Source organism: Melanaphis sacchari, unplaced genomic scaffold, assembly GCF_002803265.2.
Source record: "Melanaphis sacchari strain LSU unplaced genomic scaffold, SCAv2.0 Contig2046_pilon_pilon, whole genome shotgun sequence".
NCBI lineage: Eukaryota > Metazoa > Arthropoda > Insecta > Hemiptera > Aphididae > Melanaphis > Melanaphis sacchari.
The window spans coordinates 41,849-61,977 of record NW_020271004.1 but is presented as its reverse complement, the minus strand read 5'-3'; the positions used below and the strand labels follow the sequence as shown (position 1 = coordinate 61,977).

The following is a 20,129-nucleotide window of genomic DNA, read 5'->3' as shown; positions in this document are numbered from 1 at the left end:
AAATGACTTCTCATCAAACTTAAAGGAAAGAATACCTATTATTTAGGACGGTTAGGGTTTTATTGATTGTTTGAAGTGAGTTATAACTTAATAAAATTTTAGTATTTGAAAACACTTGACATTTGTTTTAAATATGATCTACACGATATTCTTACTTTTAAGTTAAATAATGATATCAGTTATAAGTGTTATAACATTTTAACCATTCTTACAAAATTATTTCTGCTGAATACAAGTTGTCTATGTTGGGCATAGGGTAAGAAAACAGAAATAGTGTGCTGACATTTACTTAATTATGCTAATAATGTAATTGAGATTTTAAATTTCTTTATTTCAAGATCAATATTGATATATGTACGGGGGTAAAAGTTGAATGAGTTAAGTTAAATTATAATTTTCACTGTATTTTTTTATACAGGAACTATTAATAAATAATTCCATCACCCACTAATATTGTTATCAATTAACGATTTTGTTTTCAAAATACTTAAAATTATTGATGGAATGCAAGATTGAGTTAATTAATCATCCTTGTTAAAGTTCTTATTAGATGTCACAGACTACAGTCTAGATTCTTCATATAATGTCCAAGATTGGAAGTAAACTAAAAAACCGAGTTGAACAAACAATGTGATGTATGATTTTTTTTCGTTACAACAGATTTTATACTATAATCTACGCTACACAAATTATAGAGGAAACACAAATAATTCGGCTTGTTTACATTTCAGTATAATAAAATATAAAAATAAATTAATCATAAATGCAATTTAATTGTTGCGTGATTTTTATCGTTTTTTTTTTTTTTTACAAATTGTTTTTAAAGATAACAAATATTATTGTAAGAAGAATTTAGAATTCCTTTGTTTTTCTAATACGTAATTAAGTTTAATTCTGTTAAATTATTATTAATTGTTAAATACATTATTTTTTTTAGAATCAATTTTGAATCGTGTGTTTTTAAGTTAAAAACAAACAGAAATCAAGAAATTACATTTATTGTATATTTGTTAGCCTTGTAACTTATAGGTGTAAAATAATGTAGTTTGTTAGAAAAAACAAAGCAAGATAGTAAATAACTAGTATAACGACAGAACTGCGGGTACTATACTACCATGTATCCGTGTACGTATAAATAAATTGAATGCTGAGGGTCCCATTAAAAACCGTTGTTTATTACATAATAATGTAACGCGATGCCTATTACAAAAAACGTTACCAAACTAAAAAAAAAATATTTTAGTCGAAGGTAGTTGAGTTTGAGTAAGTTGCATTATTAAAAAGAAATTAAAAAAAAAAAAAAAAATTGGTGATATCTGTGTGGTTAAATATAATCTAAAATTATTATCCTGAATACAAAAAAAAAATAATATTTAGTTATAATTTTATTCTATGGTCGTAATAAATTTTAAGTCGATTGTTCAGCTATTATAAATTAAAACTATGATTAAAAATGTTATTTCATTATTTAAATAATTAAATGCGTTCATTGATGACAACTCGAATAGGTAACTATTAAAAAATTATTTTTCCATTTTGTTACAATTTTGACAGATTTCATTGAGGGTTAAATTATATTTTTATACTCCACACAAAACGAGGACCTAAAGTTAACCATAGCACTTTAATACGGTACGCAACTTGGCTATTCCTTTTGAAAAAAAAAACACACATTATTGAATTCAACAATAGTAAATCGAACTTCTTAATTGCATGGCTTGACTGGCGGAAAAATTATTTATACATACGATTTATGGTTATGGATATTTTATTACATGAAACGAGACGTTTTGGTATAGGTGTACAGGACGTAAAAAACGTATACCTATCTGTGAGAAATGCGCAACGAGTCGCGAGTGAACAAAAAACCTGTATTCACTAGACGATAATATTATTTCATGGCCAGATGCAGTTCAGTATAATCCATAGAGTCTTGTTAGTTTGTGCGTGGCCAGTGTGTTGTGTGTGTACGGTAGCGTTACAACGAATAAAATTAACGCATTTTATATCGTTTGGTAAAAATGTAATTATTATTTGAGGACGTCTAGTAAATTAAAACATACTCGCGCGAATATTATAAATGCATTCACGGCAACCGCATTTAATTCGGAATGTTTGTATAGAACGTATTCGTGTCTTTCGATAATATCGGTGAGTTGGTGGTTAATGGTAATACTATTTATTTATAGGATTTGTATTCAAGACTGTACCTTTAGTGAATAGGTTTATCGTTTATCGTAATATTAAATTGTACCTACATCGTTATTATTTTGTAAAATATAGTAAAAAAAAATATTTTAAAAAACAACGCACTCGATGTTTGTCAACCTGTCACCGGTTTATTTTCGTATATTGGCGTGCATGTCGGTGTGGCCATCTGTCAAATCGGCTGATTGGTCGTATTCATCTGATAAAAACTATAAAAATGTTCTCGTTTTGTGAAAATTTATCACCAGTTCTATTGTGTATTTTGTGTACAAGAATTTTCAATATCACGTTATCGATCGTTCATAAAATAATGACTAAATGACCTACTATTAAAGTCGTAACCCAAATAATAGGTTGAGACGTTAATAAACTTGTTTTCAAAGTAAAGGGGGTCACGAAATTCAACACTATCAGGTAACAAAATAAAACAAAAAAACACAATAATGATTAAAACGACAATCGCTTTAATTAATTGTAACAATTTTTATGATAATCGATTTAAATACTTCCTGAATTACTACTTAGTCAGTGTTTTGTATTGTTTTCTAGATGAAGGTTAAAGTTAAACAACATTAGGTATACAATAAATTTCATCCAAGTGTTAAAAAATGTAGTTGAATTTATTGTTCACGGAAAATGACAAACAATTATCCATCAGCCCTAACTGATCGGTCGACGGATTGGCGGTCACGTCGACCGGCGATATGAAGAAGACCGCTGTTACTTATGAACGTACTCACTCTTTGCGGGATGATGATGAAGATGGTCACGAGATAATATTAGAACGTGATCCGTTCCTGCGTCCTAAGTCTCATCGTATCACTGTGCTCTCAGGCCAAAATGGTTTGGAAGAGAAACCGTCTAAAAGTGATGTCGATTTACCTAAAAAAAATAGACGTAGTTGGGAAAGAGAAGAAGAAGTGCTACTGAATAATGAATCATCAATTGATGATGAAGATGCTGCCAGAAAACTACGAAAATGGAGCAAAAGTAAAATAGATTTAATAATGCCCAGTTTACGGTCCCTGGTCACTTTGGCCAGGGGCAAGTCATCCTCATCTTCATCTTTAAATCAACCTGGTTCAGCAGAAAGTTGGTCACATTTAGAATGTATACGGAATGATGAACCAATTCGCAAATACAATACTATGGTAACATTATCTAATGTAGTATTAAATCGGCCTGCAGGAATTAAACCAATAAATCGATTACGAGACACTGCTGTATGTTCAAGATGTAGTAGTGTTTTGTCTTTGGCTGCATCTTCATCTAGATATTCATTAGGATCAACATCAAGTTTTGTAACACATAGAGATCAACCTATTGTACTTTGTAAAGTATGTTTAAATGAAGTTCCTGTAAAAAATTCTTGGACACTTCAACAATGTGGCTGCTCCTATTGTATTGAAGTGAGTTACATATTATATTTTTAAAATTATGCTAACCTTTTTACCTAATTTCAAATGATAAATGTTATTTATCAGAAAAATTGAGTGAAAGTTCCTTTATCCTTTTACATTACCCATATTATGAATGCCATTTAAAGTACTTGCATATATTAAACTAGGTATAATTTTATTTTAAATATGTTTCATAAATTATGATTAGTTGATCATATTTTTGAAGTGAAATATTAATATTAATTTAATCAACTTTCCAAGTGTTGAAATAATTTGTATACCTAGTCAATTGATAATTTCTAATGCAACAAGTTTAAAATAAACTATGTATAGGTGCTTATATATGTATTATATAAAGCTATTCACCAAGCATGTTCATTTCTTTTTTTCTTCTTCAAAAATTCAGTTATTCAAAATTTGATTATTTGAATTATTAAATATACTTTAAGTCCATATTTTCAAAAATGAGATTTTTGTTATACCTACATTAAAAGTGTTCTATGAAGATTCAAACTTCTGTTTTTTAAATGAGAAGTGTTCTTTATTACTGTAAATTATTTAGTGGATTTATTTTTTTTTTTTTTATTTTAGTGTGTCAAAATTTAAAAGAGTAATTTTTGAGTTATTTTAATTTGTATATTAGGAATAATAGGTTAATGATATGTGTTTAGAATTTATGGAAGCTACCGTGACTTGATAATTTTACTGTTTCATAGATATTTATCTATCTAAATTTATAATTTATTAAAATAATCTAAGTACAGTATACACTAGATCCAATATTGCTTCTATTTTATATTTTTGTTAAACCATTTTTAAGGACTTTTATTCTTAGTATAAATATTTTAATAATTGAAAAATTACTTGTTTGAATATTGAATAGCTACATCAAAATTAAAAAATAAAAGTTTTTATCATCATATAATACTCCTTAAATATATCTAAAAAATTTAAGTTTAATTAAGCATTCAATAAATCATAATTTAAATGAATTCATTATGAAATGAAAAAATGGAGCTTACTAGATAAAACACTATATTGTTTGGTATTTTTTGTTTACTATTAACAAAAGTAGTTTGATTTTTAAAAATTTTTTATTGCATTCTTTTAAGATATGGATAATCTTACATTTTTTTTTTTTTTTGCTTTGATATATCTTGGCTACATCAAATAGGAAAGTTAAATTTAAATTACTTTCTATTATAAATAGACATAACGCAAATTCATTTTTCATTTTAAAAGAAACTTAGACAAAAGGTGATGTGTACAATAATTCATATATAATTCATTGTTATATAATATTGAATAAATAACATAATGTGTAAATTACCTACTTAATTTATAAAATTATAGTGTACAAGTTGTAGGTATGCATTTTTAATTTTATATTTATTTATTTAGTACCTACATATATCCTGAAAACAATGTTACATTAACTATGAACCTCCAACTATTCATAAGTCATTATAATTATACATTTATTTATTATTAATATTGTCATTACCTTTACAATGATTATTTTTCAGTTGAGCTATACATTTTTAAAGTTACATTACCTAAAATATTATACTTGGAAGCTTAAATTGTAATAAAATGATACTGATCAAATTATCTTTAGTTATGAAAACTTAAATTACATCTGGATATCATGCTATCATGCTACATAATTTTGATTATTGTAGCTTAATCAAGGAACATTGCAGTTATTTTTAACTCACTATAAAATTACAATTAATTTTATTACATTCCTAAAACGTATTTATCTAATTTTATAGATAAACATTATTTAAAAACTCGTACTAAATTAAATAATAGTAGAAGTTATTAAAATATTTATGCTAAATTAACTTAAAATTTTTTCTCTATTAAATAAAGATTTAAGATTTTTATCTTATAATAAAAACCAAACATATTATTTTCCGTTTAATATTATTAATTTGATAAAATAATTGTATTATTCTGATTTCAAAAAAATAAATTATTTTAATTTATATTAAACATTGAAAAATTATGACTGATATAATCATACACCAAAGTATTTTTAATATAAATATGACGATAAGATCATTAAAAAATAATATAACATTTTTGATTTTATCAGTAGGTGTATGACAAATTTATCATACATTTTTAGAAAGGCAGTGTAATGCGAGTATACGTTTGCATTTTAGAAACTCATATAATATTTAAATATACCTATCATCTATTTAAAATAATGAAGTAGGATATGTTTATGTTCTAGAATGATAAAATACCTATGGAATTATTTTTATTTTTTGAATATCTTAGCTTACTAAAATTAGTAATAGCTTTATTAGTTATGTATTATATAGTCTTTGGAAAAAAATAAATCTATTTTTATATTTCCAGTGTCATAATTCATTTTTTAATAAAAAAATAAATTATATACCACCTATTACTATAACTATATATATATATTAGAAGTATTTTTCATGTCTGTAGGTATGAGAGTGTTGAATAAAATTCCAATCAAATCATAAATAATTACAATTAAAAATAAATGCTTCTACGTTAAAGTAATTCAATTTTCGATCGAGTTTTATTTATAATGTTATCTTGTATTATAAATTATAGATTAATACTGCTATCTTAATAACTTTACCTTTTATAAACCCATCTATATATTGATAACTCAAAATAAAAGCTTTAGCCGAAGAAATTTTAGAGTAAGTCCTGGGCCCTATTAAAATAAATTAATAGCCAACTTGAGGCTCTATAGACTGTAGTTTAGAATTGAAATATTAGTGTAGATACATATCAAATCTCCCCCAAATATTCTAATACACTCAATAGTATCATAAAAATCATAAAAATTTCGCGTTTCATTAATTTATAAAACATTAATATCGCTGTAACTTTATTAAAAAAAAAATTGTGACGAAGTATGAGAAGTTTGACAGCTTCATGTTTTTATCCCCGACAAGGACTCCCTTGTATATATGGCGTAGGTCTGTTTCATAATTATTTGTTTAATTAGGTATTGGTATGTTTCAGTTGGTTTACACGCTTACAAGTGTGCTACTCAGACAAATGCACATTTCATTTAGATCGCTTTAAAATTTGAATACTAAATTTATTACTTGGCTAATTTTTTAATATCAACCCCATTGATATGAAATTACAAGCACTCTAGTGTTACGTTGTGTTTTTTTTCTTAATTGTTCTCAGAAAATAATAATGTAGTTTACCTAATGCTTCCAAGTTTTTTGTTTATTTACGAATAAATAAACAAGCATTTTTATGAATTACTCTATAATTAAATCTTAATAAACACTTCAAATATTGTGGAGGCAATTTATGGGATCTCTGTTAATGTAACTTTATATTTATGACATTATTTGGTATTAATATATTATTAATTTAATATTATTAAATAATAAATATTCATAGCGTAATTTATAGAAAAATTATTCTGTAAAACCGGTCTTAAGTACTTATATTTGTAGAACTATACCGTTGTATAGTTATATTCTCATAACCAGTTTAATTTTTTTTTTAGTTAAAATTTTATTTATTCACTTATAAGTAAAAGATAAATGTTAACAATTTTATAAAGTACATTCATAAGATATTACAATTATAATCCATGTTTATATAACAATTTTGGACTATTAATATTTAAGACATCACTATTATTTAAAAACAAGTATTGAATATTTAAATTTATTTCCTATATATTTAACATATTTAATTTTCAAACAATATAATGTGGAACGTACTCATTGGATATTACTAAAATGTAAAAACGTAAAGTCAATTACTAATTATTACTATTTATTTAGGTAGGTACTTCAACACTAAATATATTATTATATTGTTTAATATGTAATAAGTACCTGCCTATCATATTACACAAAACAGTAGAATAATGTTTCAGCTAGGCGGAGGGTACACCAAAGCAGTGTGATGGTGAGATGATAGAAAACCATTCATTGGCCTTTACTAATACTGGACATTGGTGTACTGCATGCAACATAGCGTGTTAGTTAAATTTTAAGTTACTAAAACATTTCTTATGATTCATCATATTGGTTTGTTATACCTAAATATTTAAATATAGGTCCCGCAAACTAATTGTTAAAAAAAATGTTTGTGAACAATTTGAAATGTTACTATTCCTACAATATTATATTTTTTACAAGTTAATTACAGGATTAATTAATAAAATTTAATTACGTTTTTCGTAATTTATATTTAACATTAATATTTATTTATTTTTATAAAATTGTTTTATGGATGTTATTTATTGAATTATTTGTCGATTATTAGTAATTTGAATTTGTTAGTTTATTATCGTGGAATTAACTGTGATACGATTAAAGCTATTGTATAGGGTAATTCATTAAATATGTCTTATTTGAATAAAGTATATAGTATAGTAATTACTCCACTATAAAGTCAGATAATATATTTATGAGAGGAAGCTATATAACACCTATATTTACTGCGTCTTAATTTATTTTATACATTGGTAATATTTTAAACTAATGTTCTCGAGTCTTTGATATATCATTCAATTTTTTTTTATCCAAAGAATACCTACTATAAAAATAAAATAAAATATTCATGATGTTTCGACGATAATACTATGGATAAATATATTATTATTTTACTAGGGCTATAAATTTGTAGAAAATTGCATTATATATATTTTTAATTTAATATAAAATATAGCTTTAACATAAAATTTGAATTGGATACTAATGAATTCAATTTTCAAACAATTTTAATTTGTTAAGTATTTTTTTGGAATTTTATAGTAACTTTTTTCGATATTTTTTTAATAATTATATTTATTTAGGTTTTTATTTTTATTTCAAATATTTTTTAAACTCTAAGTGTACGACGTATTGATTTATTAGTATCTTACATTTAAAATATTTTAGTATTTACGCTTTATAGATTTTTATATTTTTTAAATATAAAGTGCAATTTATACTGAATCTTTTGATATTTTAATCCATTGAGTTCATTAACCTAGTTATTATTAATCATGTCTATAAATAATTTTGTACAAATTTTGTTCATTTATGTTACGATATTAGTTGTTTAAAAAATATAAATTATCGCCAAGATTCTAAAAACATAAATTATAGTAATAATGGGGTATTCTGCATCAAACCAGCAACTTCATGGATATGATATAATAATATTAGTATACAGACTCTAAAACCATTTTATTTATATTAGGTAATCGTTTAATATATATTAAAAATATGTTTGGTTTTTTAGAATAAAATTTAAAAAATATAGGTATATAGTAATAATATCCCCGTGGTTTTCTTTAAAAAAACTTGCAGCCCCCAATTTTAAAATTCAATTGGTACTTATAGTTAGGTTATACATTTTTAATATAATAAAATTAAAAAAAAAATCTGGATAGATTTCAAAAATGTATTTTAAATATGTTTATATATTTTGTTTTGAACCAAATTTGAAACGATACTTTAATACATTTTATTAAATCTTAAATATTAAGCAATTAATATGTATTGACTTTACTAAAATAAGTTTTACTATTATTTTTTATAGTAAATGGGTACTTCAAAAGCTTCAAATAGATGTTTAATCTAGTTGGTATTTTAAAAATGTCATTCTTTAATTTTTATTAGTTTTTATAAGGATTACAGAAATGGGTAATACAATTTTCGGATATGTACAGTATACATTTTTTTAAACGAAATAGGTTTTTATTATAATTAAAAAAATATATATATCCATGATAATCAAAATATTTATTAATTTATTTGAATATTGTATAATCATGCATTATTTAATAGTTTATATTATATTATATTCTCATGAATAAAATATAATAATTTTAACAAACTTAATTTTTGATCGTTATTGATTTAGAATGGTAAATCGTTTTAAAAGCATATGAAATAGGTTAATAGTAATGTGGACAAAAACCGCATTTTTTAATTTCGGTTTGTAATCTTTTGTGGGAAATTAATAAAATGTAGATACAAATATTACTTATGATGAATTCATTGTATATTGCATTTTTATAGTTTATATCTACTAAAAAGACTTCTTAACATATTTATTGTCATCTTATATGATAATTTTTTAACTAAATCGCACAATATTTTACTAATTATATTATATTCAAATATTAAAAAGTCATATAATGAAATAAATGAATGTTAATAGTATTAGGCTATAAATCGTTTGTGCATCACTATTGTTCATTTTGACGTTTTTTTGTGAAACAATTGTGCATCGTTCAATTTTTGGGTTGTAATGTATCATTTGTGTATTAGCGATTTAACTGAGAGAGATTAAGGTACCCAAAAGCGTAAGTTGTTTACTAACTTCCAGTTTAAAATTGACGATCGTAACGTACAATTTTAAAATATTAAGTAGATGTATCTATTTAACGATATAAACGTGTATTACGTCAGGATTAAACAAATTATGTACACGAGTGCTCAGAACTACAAAAAACAGAATTTTTATCATAATATGTATATTGTATTTGTATACCTATGTGTTATTACTTATTATCATTACTATTATTTAAAATTTAATTGAATAAACTAATTATTTTTTAATTTTATATACTATATTCAATACACATATACGTAGTTCATTATATTTGGCTATGAATTATAACAGCTATTAAATTATCAAGTTAAACAAGAATTTGGTATTTAAAATTCCTTTAGTATGAAATGTACAACTTTATAACTTTTCAATATTTTTTATACCTTTGTATTGTTCGATGTGTTAATGAGCAAATGATATACGATATTTTGGCGCAGATAAATAGATAAACAATGACTGCAGGTGCATATTAACAATAGATTTACTTATATATATTTATATTAGTAAGTAGTAATAATGGTAATCTAATATTATAAATGAGTTATTAAGTTACAACTTTAAAAGCAAATTTAAACCTTTGATATATTTCATTATCTTAAGTGTTGTTACATGAATAATTTACTCATTTTCTCGCATGGTATTCCATTATAATATTATTGATGGTTTGTCCTTCGATTCCACACAGTCACACGCTGGATTATCTTTATGCATCATTTATCCACAAGTCACAATGACCCTGGCCAAACCGAATTTGATTTAATACAGATTACTCGTGTTTAGGCTCTGTTCCATTTCTTTAACTATCTTGTTGGGGTCTACTTCTAGATTTTCATTTACGATAGAACAGTTAATCCATTCATTACGTCATTCTACCAACGATTAAATCCTGTTTTAATAAATCTTTTAATATAGATATCCAAATGATAACTTCCTTCATTTTAATTTTAATACGAAAGCACATCCTCTAATGTTTTCCATTATAGATATACTCATTCTTTATAAATATACAAATATAATATATATTTCTATGATATTGGTCAAAAGTTTATGTGTATATATATATCTGTTTCATTAATTATTTATAGTGGTAAATAATGATTTGATTGAAATAATTAATATTACTATTATAAAATGATATGGTCATACCTAGTTAAGATTCTGATCAGACTGGGATATTTATAATATAGTTATTTGTTAATTATACTGTTTCGAGTAACTTGAGTTCTTGTTAGTCGCTAACTATCATAGTTTCTAAAAAAATTGAATATTAGATTAGTTAGTATTTTTGAAAGAACACTATTAAAAATTTTCAGGGACTGTTAAAAGAATTACGATAAATTATCAAAAACGTTGAAAGTAAAATTTACAGGTAGAACCGTTTTTTGTTTAATTAAATCCATTTTAATGATTTAATCTTAATGTTGTCGTGTGACCGGCATCAATATTAATAATTATAATACTAATTTTTAACTACTAAAAGTAAACGTGATTAATAAATAGCTATGTGTAGTATATATTATAAATCAACTTATGTTAAAGGTGAACTAGAAATAAATAGTTAAATTTAATTAATACACAATAATTATTAAAATTAAAAAATAAATAAGACACAATCATAACGTATTTGAAAATCTGTTCCAAATGCAGCTTTATTTACTTATTTTATTGTAAGAAATCTTAAAAATATGTTAATACCTCCATAGCCGTTCTCTAACTTTTTTTATACCAAATAGCTTTATTTAATTAATATGATAATATTTTCTGTGTCTATAAGGATGAACTATTAATTCATATATTTACTAAATATAATTAAATAAGAATAGATACATTTTTTTAAGTCGTTATTGACTTTGAAATATGTTTGAAAAATAAAAACATTATAATGCTATGCGTACTAATCGTATAATATAAATGCTTTTCATAGATTTTTTCGTTTAAGAGTAGATACTTAAATGTTATACTCGGTTGTAAAACGTTGTATATTTGTGTATTTATTAGTTTCTGCATCTATATTTTATTGCAATGTTTTGTTTTCTTTGATGTTAACAATGAAAATTCATTTTTTGTTCAATAACGTCTTATGACTTAGTTTTAAGATAATCTCATGACATCTTATTGAATTTGTTGTCACTTATCATTTTTGTATAAGTACTATAACTTTGAAGTATAATATGTTTGCTGGAGAGTACAATGAGCTTACAATTTTGCCATGTTTATAACAAAATATTCGTTGTTTTTTATTTAAATTCGATTTTACTTGAACTCTCACAAAATTCTCGTTTAGTATAAATGTGCCGATACAGTCATTGGGGCACATTTTAACACCTGCACTTAATTGATTTTAGATAAAATAGTATTCACTGGTATAGACCAAGTTTTGCTTAGAATGGTTTTCCAAATTATATCTATTTTTTATGACATAATCACACAAATCTAGCAAATAAAAATGATGAAATCATTGAGATGTTAAACATTTTCCTTTTGAATAACATCTAATATATTTTTAATATCAAATATTGTTCTATTTTGTCTGTTCATAGTATTCCATTTGTAAAACAATACTTATCGTTTAGATTTATATGAGGCTGCAGTAGACCGTAAGATCTTCTATATCGATAATCGGGATATTTTCTTTCATACATTAGTATCATTATTAAGAAGACGTGATATCCGCATGTGTTTTCTCCGTCTTACAAGTGCATAACATACCAAGTTTTATACTTAGGATGCTTAACAGATTACGTTTTGCTTCGTTAATTTAAAAATTAGAGTGAATTAACCTCTTGTAAAATTTAAAGGTAAGAATATTATTTATACGTTTCAAAATTAAAATATTGTAAAAAGCCCACGAAGTCGTCTAAATAATATTCTTACCTTTAAATTTTATAAGAGATCAATTCACTATAATTTTTAAACTAACGGAGCTAAACGTGATCTGCTGAATGTAAAATTTGCCATGTTACGCATTTGTAAGACAAAGACAACACATGTAGGTAACACTTCCTCTTAAATGTATGCTTATATCTGATGCTGTGAGATATATCACGAATATGTATGAAATAAAAAAAAGAATATTGTCTTGAGACAATATTTGATACGTATCAATTTTTCATGAATTGTTTATAAACACCACAAATGCACAGTTTTTTGAAAAAAAAAAAATACAAAGGATATTAGTGAATGAATAAACAATAGTAAAATGTTTACATTAAATTAATTGATTTACATTTTGAATCCATCCAAAGTCTGAAAAACTAGAAAAATATTAAAAAATAAATTTAATGTCTATGTGTCATACTACTGTGTATTTTTTTTTAAATTGATTCTGAGTAGTATTTTATGTAAGCAGTTAATGGCTTATGAATTGTGTTGTTCAGACTTATTTAATCTATCACTTATTTATAAAAATTTAAATGTTTCATTTTTAGACATAATTATATTAATGGTGTATATTATTTTATTAAAAAATTAGAAAAATGTTGTTAATGAATACGGTAAAACTATTAAAATAACTACAGTTATCAATGTTATCATTCAGTATGCACTCTACCAATTATTTTATGAATGGAGTATGCGCTTTACCGATACTATTAGAGTTATATACTCTGGTTATCAACTATCTTTTGTAAAAATTAAACATGATTGGGCAATCCTATTGTGGCATATTGGAAACAGTATTGTGGTGTACATCTGTTTGGTTTTTTTAATGTATGAAATGTTAAGTTGAAAGCTAAATCAGAGTGTCTATTTATTATTCATGTATGAAAATCAGATCTGGTTAAATCAGCCATGTAACATTATTTATATAAATATAATTAGTAATACCTAATATTTTTATTATTATCAATTTATTACTCTCAAAAAACCTTTAAGTCCAGACATTTTATTATATCAATCACCAGTTGAGCATATTTAATTAGAGTATGATACTGTATCATAGGCATAGCCCATAATTATTGATAAAAAAATGTTAAACATTGCAGTATGTTGCAGTGTTTTACACAAGCAACTCTCTCTCAAGAGAACTAAATAACAAACAAATACTATTAACTTATAATTAAGATTATAAATTAACTTAACACTAAATATTTGAAATACTCATTACAAATAATATTAAATGTAAAAAAAAATTCTGTTATCAAATATTGTTATTGTTCCTTAGAGAACAAATTGTATACACTTTTAAATAAATAAAAAAAATTATAATTAACTTATTTTTAGTTTACTTGGTCCAAGTATTTTATTAATAAAAAAAATTTCTTTGTATACAATGTTAATTCAATTCAGTAGTGTTTATTGTAATTTCCATGTTTTTATTAGGAATATCAAACAGGTTTCAGTGTTATATTTCATTAGCCTTGAATTTAATCAAACTATTTATTAAATATGTTTTTATTATTCAAAGATCAAACTCAATTGTTACTATAAATAATTTTACAAAAATATAAAAAAAGTATTATTGTAATTAAAAAAAATTTGATTAAGCTTTTTATAATATAGCTAATATTTAGTTTTCATAGAATACATAAAAAATAAAAATAAAATAAATATTAATTCTATAATTTGTTTATTTATAGTGTGTGAAAGCATATGTAGATTTTGAAATCAACCAAGGTGCATACAATATATCTTGTCCTGATGCCCAATGTCCAAAACAAGGCATAATCCAATTAGAAGAAATAGAAGCATTGGTCAGCATTGATGAAATTGAAAAACATCAAAGATATCGTCTTAATAAAGGTAAGTCAAAAACATTACATTTGATTTTAGATAATCAAAATTTATAATAATTAATATAAACTAAGTTTTTTTCCTATATATGGTGATGTTGATATATTATAAAATCATACTTAAAAAAATTTTTTAGAGTATTTAGACAGAATGTTATAGAATTATTAGAATTTATATATATTATTTTTTATGTAATGTTTTAGACACTGTTTAAACTTTACATTGAGAATAGCAGTATAAATAGGTAGTAAGTAATAACTTAATATCAAAGTTATATTTTGTATGTTTAAAGTTAATTTTATAATAAATAATTTTAAATTTTAAAAATTCTCAAAAAAAAAAAAAAGAAAATATCAAAGTAATCAATGTTCTGTACAACTAATTATTAGTGGGTATTCCACTCTATATATTTTTTATGCACTAGACTACATTAGCAAACAACTTAAAACAAATTTAAATAGTGAGTTTAAACTATATAGTTATAATTATAATGATCAATCAAGTGGAAATATTATAATTAATTACTCTTTGTTTGATTTACTCACATTGTGATAGTATTTTACCAACCTTGGATATAATTAGTTGATTGACAGATTTTTCATGAATCTATAAAATAACCTAGGAAATTATTTTTAATATAGCATTATTATCCATTAGTCATTACATTCAAATAACGTCTGCAAGCTTAGTTTGAATTCAGCCAAGCTAAACACTATCTAATACTATTAATTATTTTTACTTTAAAATTAGGCTCAGTCTCTTTATTTTTTACTTTAAACCTCAGATTAAAAATCTTTTCATCAAGAAACTTTTATTAAAATATTAAGATAGTATAGTATTATATTGTAGTTTCATCTTATATGTACTAAAATATAGCTAATTAGTTATTACAGCAAATTTTATTTTAAATTAAGATATTGGTCAGAAATATTAAGTGTTTCTGGTACATATAAGATGAAAAACTCTGTTTACACATTTTTTTAATGTGAATACTGCTTATTATTGTTCTTTGTTTTGATTAAATAAAGACTTATAATTATTTATTCTTTATATCAATATACCTACATTTAAAAATTTATAAACAGAGGAAAAAAGTTTCCTAAGCAAGCTTTATTGTTTAGTAGTAATTCATGAGAATGGGCCCCGAGTTTACTTTTATTCATTGAATGATATTGTGATAATTTATAATTTACAGTGGAATGCTTATCTTTTATTTGAAACATAAATATTTATTTTTATCTGTTAAAAAAATATAATGTATTTAACTCTAATTTTATTTAAAGAAAAATGTTAATAACTTTATTTAAATTTAAGTATCTGAAAACATTATTTTAATAATGAACTTATGAATAATGAGTCACTTTTATTTTAAGTTTTTTTTATTTCATATTTATATTTCTCAGAGTAAATAAAATTCAGTTAAAATTTTAATTTTATTTAAATATTATTCCTCGTTTGTATTTGATAATAAAATGGATCTCTATTCGAAAATAGTATTTTGATTAATAATTTGATAACTAACTAAATCAATAAAATGTTTTATTATTTTTTTTTTTTTCATTGATAGAAGTGGAATTGGATAAAAGTCGTATGTGGTGTCCAAAACCAGGGTGTGAAACTGTTTGTGATGTAGGTGATCGTTCACGACCACATAGTGTAATATGTCCTACCTGTCAAACTGAATTTTGTTCTGGATGTCGAGCAACATGGCATCCTGGAAAACCATGCCCTCCTCCAACTACACATGACATGCCTACATTTGATTCGGATTTAATTAAATGTTGTCCCATGTGTAGTGTGCCCATTGAAAAGGATGAAGGCTGTGCTCAAATGTTATGTAAAAGATGTAAACATGTCTTTTGTTGGTATTGTCTTGCTTCTTTAGATGTAAGTTGAATAATTTTAATATGCATGATTAAAATTTATTTTTTCAATAATTTAATCATTACACTTTTATATTTCAGGATGATTTCCTTTTAAGACATTATGACAAAGGTCCATGTAAAAATAAATTGGGTCATTCAAGAGCTTCCGTGATATGGCATCGTACCCAAGTGATTGGTATATTCGCGGGCTTTGGTATACTGCTACTTGTTGCTAGTCCTTTGTTATTACTAGCTGCTCCATGTATAGTTTGTTGTAAATGTCGAGTATGTACTAGTGGATCAAAATTAGATGACCCTGATGATGATATAATAGATGAACCAAATTGACCCAGTTGAGTATGCATCATCAAATAAATAAATTTTGTTTTTATATTAAATGTTATGGATTGATTAATCAATAATCATGCAATAATTGTTAATTAACTATACGCCACCTAGTCATCAAGTTTATTTACAGTATAATGTATTAGTTGTATTAATATCTTTATTATCTATTTTATATACAGACAAATTTACCTTACTTGTGCGACTAATAAATAATAATATATTAGTAAAAAACAATAAGTATTTTTGTATGTCTTTACTTGCTTAATTGTATTTAAAACCTAAAAGTTATTTACCTATACATTATTTCTAAGTACAAAAAATAATATCATTTTTTGAGAATTTTATTATATATATGTCTAAATAGTATATACATTATACATATATTATCTACCTTAACATTTTAAATTCATCTTAATTGACATTGATAAAAAAAAAAAAATTGATTTCTCTTGAACATTTGAATATGTCTTTACTTTCCTATTTTTAATTAGCACATCTGTGTTTTATAAAGTATAGTATTTAATATATAATATTATATAATCAATTAAAACTATCCAAAATAATTTCAATTATTTAGTTTATAAATTTCCGAAAGCAAACTTTAGATTGTATTTTAATTTAATGACAAAAAAAAAATCAATATTTTTAATTTCTTGTTTTGAGAATTATTTTATAGATAGTTGATACTTAATAAAGTGGATTAATTAATTTAAAATTGATTTTTAATAAATTATTATGTTGTTTAGAAAAGTCACATTTGTAAATCATTAATATTAGATTTATCGAAAACATGTTTATTAAGGTTATAAAAATCACTAATTTGTTATTAAAATTTAAATATTTCTTAAATATAATAATTATTAACTAGTAATGAAGACAATACAAAATTAATAAACCTAATTATTGCAAGATATTGTTTTTTTGATTATAGCTAATATATAAAAATGTAAATTATATTAATAAACACATAAAACATTTTAATATAATTGGACAATTTTAAGCGAACAAACAAAAAAATTTTCAAAATATTATTTGTTTTCATTTATTCAGTTTTTGGTCGAAATTTAATTTATTTTGTATTATCATCTATACTTTTATTACTATCAAAAAAATAAATTGAAATATTCTATTACCTAATAGCTTAGTATTTTGTTGATAACTATAACATATTTATATATATATATATATATATATATATATACATATATGTATAAATTTACTACCATTGTTAACTTAATTAATCGAGTAAATTAATATTTATAAATTATAAGTTTATGTATTTTTTTTTCTAGAAGAAAACTTAAATTTCATTCCATTGTTAATGCCAGTGATCAGAAATATTTAAAATTGTATTGATTTCATATATATTTAGTTTTTTACAATGTCCTCTACTCTAATTACTTTTTCAATTTAACTCGTGAGTTTCGACCAATTAAATTGTTTTTTATATTGATCTCTAATGTAATATAATAAACAATACTACCCAAATTATTGGATCATTGTAGTTAATTTAATTTTTGTATGTATGTAAAATATGTATGTTAAATTCTATAAAATTGTTAGATCTAATTATAATATTATATGTGATTAGTTAATGTTATTATATACATAATTATATATATTGTTTAGATTAATTTGTTTCCGTTTTAACGCTGTGATAATATTTAAAAAAATATATTCATATATAAATAAATATATTTATATTAAAACACATACCTTTCAACTATGTGATGATCACAAAAAATGCTGTCTTTAAATTTGCATTATTAAAATATTGTGCTTGTAAAAGAATATAATTAATATTATATTATATTTGTTTAAAAAATATATGTTAATTTTTTTAGACTTAATTTAAAAGTTGTTATAAAATGGTAACTTGTGCCGCAAAATATGAACTGTAGAACAAATGTATATATTGTTACTATTTATAGATATTGCCTAGGTGGATTTACAGTGCTGAATGTTATTATTACAACTTCTTTTTTTACTTATAATTATGACTATATTTTTATGTATAATGTATAGGATATGGGCAGATGCCAGATAGCTTTCTTAAATCACCTTGATTATAATATATGATTTTTTTATTTACTTATTTGGAAATCATAAATATTATCATTTTTCTATAAGTTATTTTACATATTCTTTAAATCTATGTTTTACCTACATAAGTAATTTTATTAATCAATACCTAATATTCCTTTTTATGTGCATATTTATGAGATATAATATCGACAGGAGTCTTAAGAGTAATAGATGAGTATTGGATGTTATTATCTAGTGTATTTTTGTTTTAACCTATGACATTTATCAGTAAAATCTAAGTGATTTTGAATTTTTATTTTTCATTTTTATCAATGACTAAATGAGGTAAACTTTTATCTGTAATCGTTACAATTAGATATAACAAGTATAAGTAATGGATTTGTTGATAATCAATGGTAACTTTTTGTTCTGTTATACCTATCAATTGTAGTTTGCGGGGGATTTTATTTAAAATTTAACTCTTAAAGGGCAATGAGTAAAAACATATATTGTAAGCTAATGAACCATGTTTTTTTAAGCATAATATTCGTTTGTTTATTTATTTTTACTGTTTATTATTTACTGGCATAAAATCCAAACGAACTTGTCAGCTCCGCCACTCATAGAAAGTTGTTTATTATTTACTGTAGTTTGTAAGTAAGTACAACAAACATATTTTGATGCTATTGTTTTTAATATCTATCATCAAAACATTTTCATATTATAAATAACAGTGTTATTTTATCATAATTATTATCAAGTCTAAAGTATTAATATTAAAAATTTAATCTGATTTCTTCTATTAGTTAGCTAATTTTTTTTTTTTTTTAATTAAAAAAAAACAACTATCTCTAAATAATCAATCCGGACAGCGCCTTTGTAAATAAGATGTCACCAGTCTATGGTGTTGTTTTTTGTGTTTTTTGTGTCTTGGTGACACGTAAAATCAGAAATTACCTATTGCTTTGATACAAATTGATACCCAGATGAACTGTTTGTATACATATGCAGTTCTCCTGCAAAATAGATTTTCTCTACATAAAAAATTCATTAAATACATAACTTTTTGCTAATTATTCTATGCAGAATGTAGTATATTTAGTGAGAAGTGACCTTTAATAACCATTATAGGCAGGTAAGGTACCTTCATAATGTGTTTAAAATATTTTTATGCTCTATTTATGTTATATTACGTGTGTAT

At 23.5% G+C, this 20,129-nt stretch overlaps 1 protein-coding gene across 3 annotated transcripts; it reads left to right on the top strand.

Annotated features, from left to right (window-relative positions):
* Positions 1–1,936: 1,936 nt before the first annotated feature.
* On the top strand, positions 1,937–18,302 carry LOC112593435 (probable E3 ubiquitin-protein ligase RNF144A). 3 transcript variants are annotated; one of them, XM_025337826.1, is made up of 6 exons: positions 2,414–2,622; positions 2,758–3,617; positions 14,537–14,699; positions 16,258–16,577; positions 16,655–16,907; positions 18,196–18,302. In XM_025337826.1, the coding sequence occupies exons 2-5, from the start codon at positions 2,913–2,915 to the stop codon at positions 16,901–16,903; spliced, it is 1,437 nt and encodes a 478-aa protein (XP_025193611.1). In that variant the 5' UTR covers positions 2,414–2,622; positions 2,758–2,912; the 3' UTR covers positions 16,904–16,907; positions 18,196–18,302. The 3 variants fall into 3 exon arrangements, with proteins under 3 accessions (XP_025193613.1, XP_025193611.1, XP_025193610.1); XM_025337828.1 differs by lacking the exons at positions 2,414–2,622; positions 18,196–18,302 and adding an exon at positions 1,937–2,151 and having other exon boundaries at positions 16,655–17,137; XM_025337825.1 differs by lacking the exon at positions 18,196–18,302 and having other exon boundaries at positions 16,655–17,137.
* The last annotated feature ends 1,827 nt before the right edge of the window (positions 18,303–20,129 follow it).

Excerpts from the sequence above, each read along its gene's own strand:
- LOC112593435 (XM_025337826.1), top strand. The coding sequence starts at position 2,913 with ATGAAGAAGACCGCTGTTACTTATGAACGTACTCACTCTTTGCGGGAT. Across the intron at positions 14,700-16,257 it reads AAGATATCGTCTTAATAAAG|AAGTGGAATTGGATAAAAGT; the intron begins GTAAGTCAAAAA and ends TTTCATTGATAG. Across the intron at positions 16,578-16,654 it reads ATTGTCTTGCTTCTTTAGAT|GATGATTTCCTTTTAAGACA; the intron begins GTAAGTTGAATA and ends TTTATATTTCAG.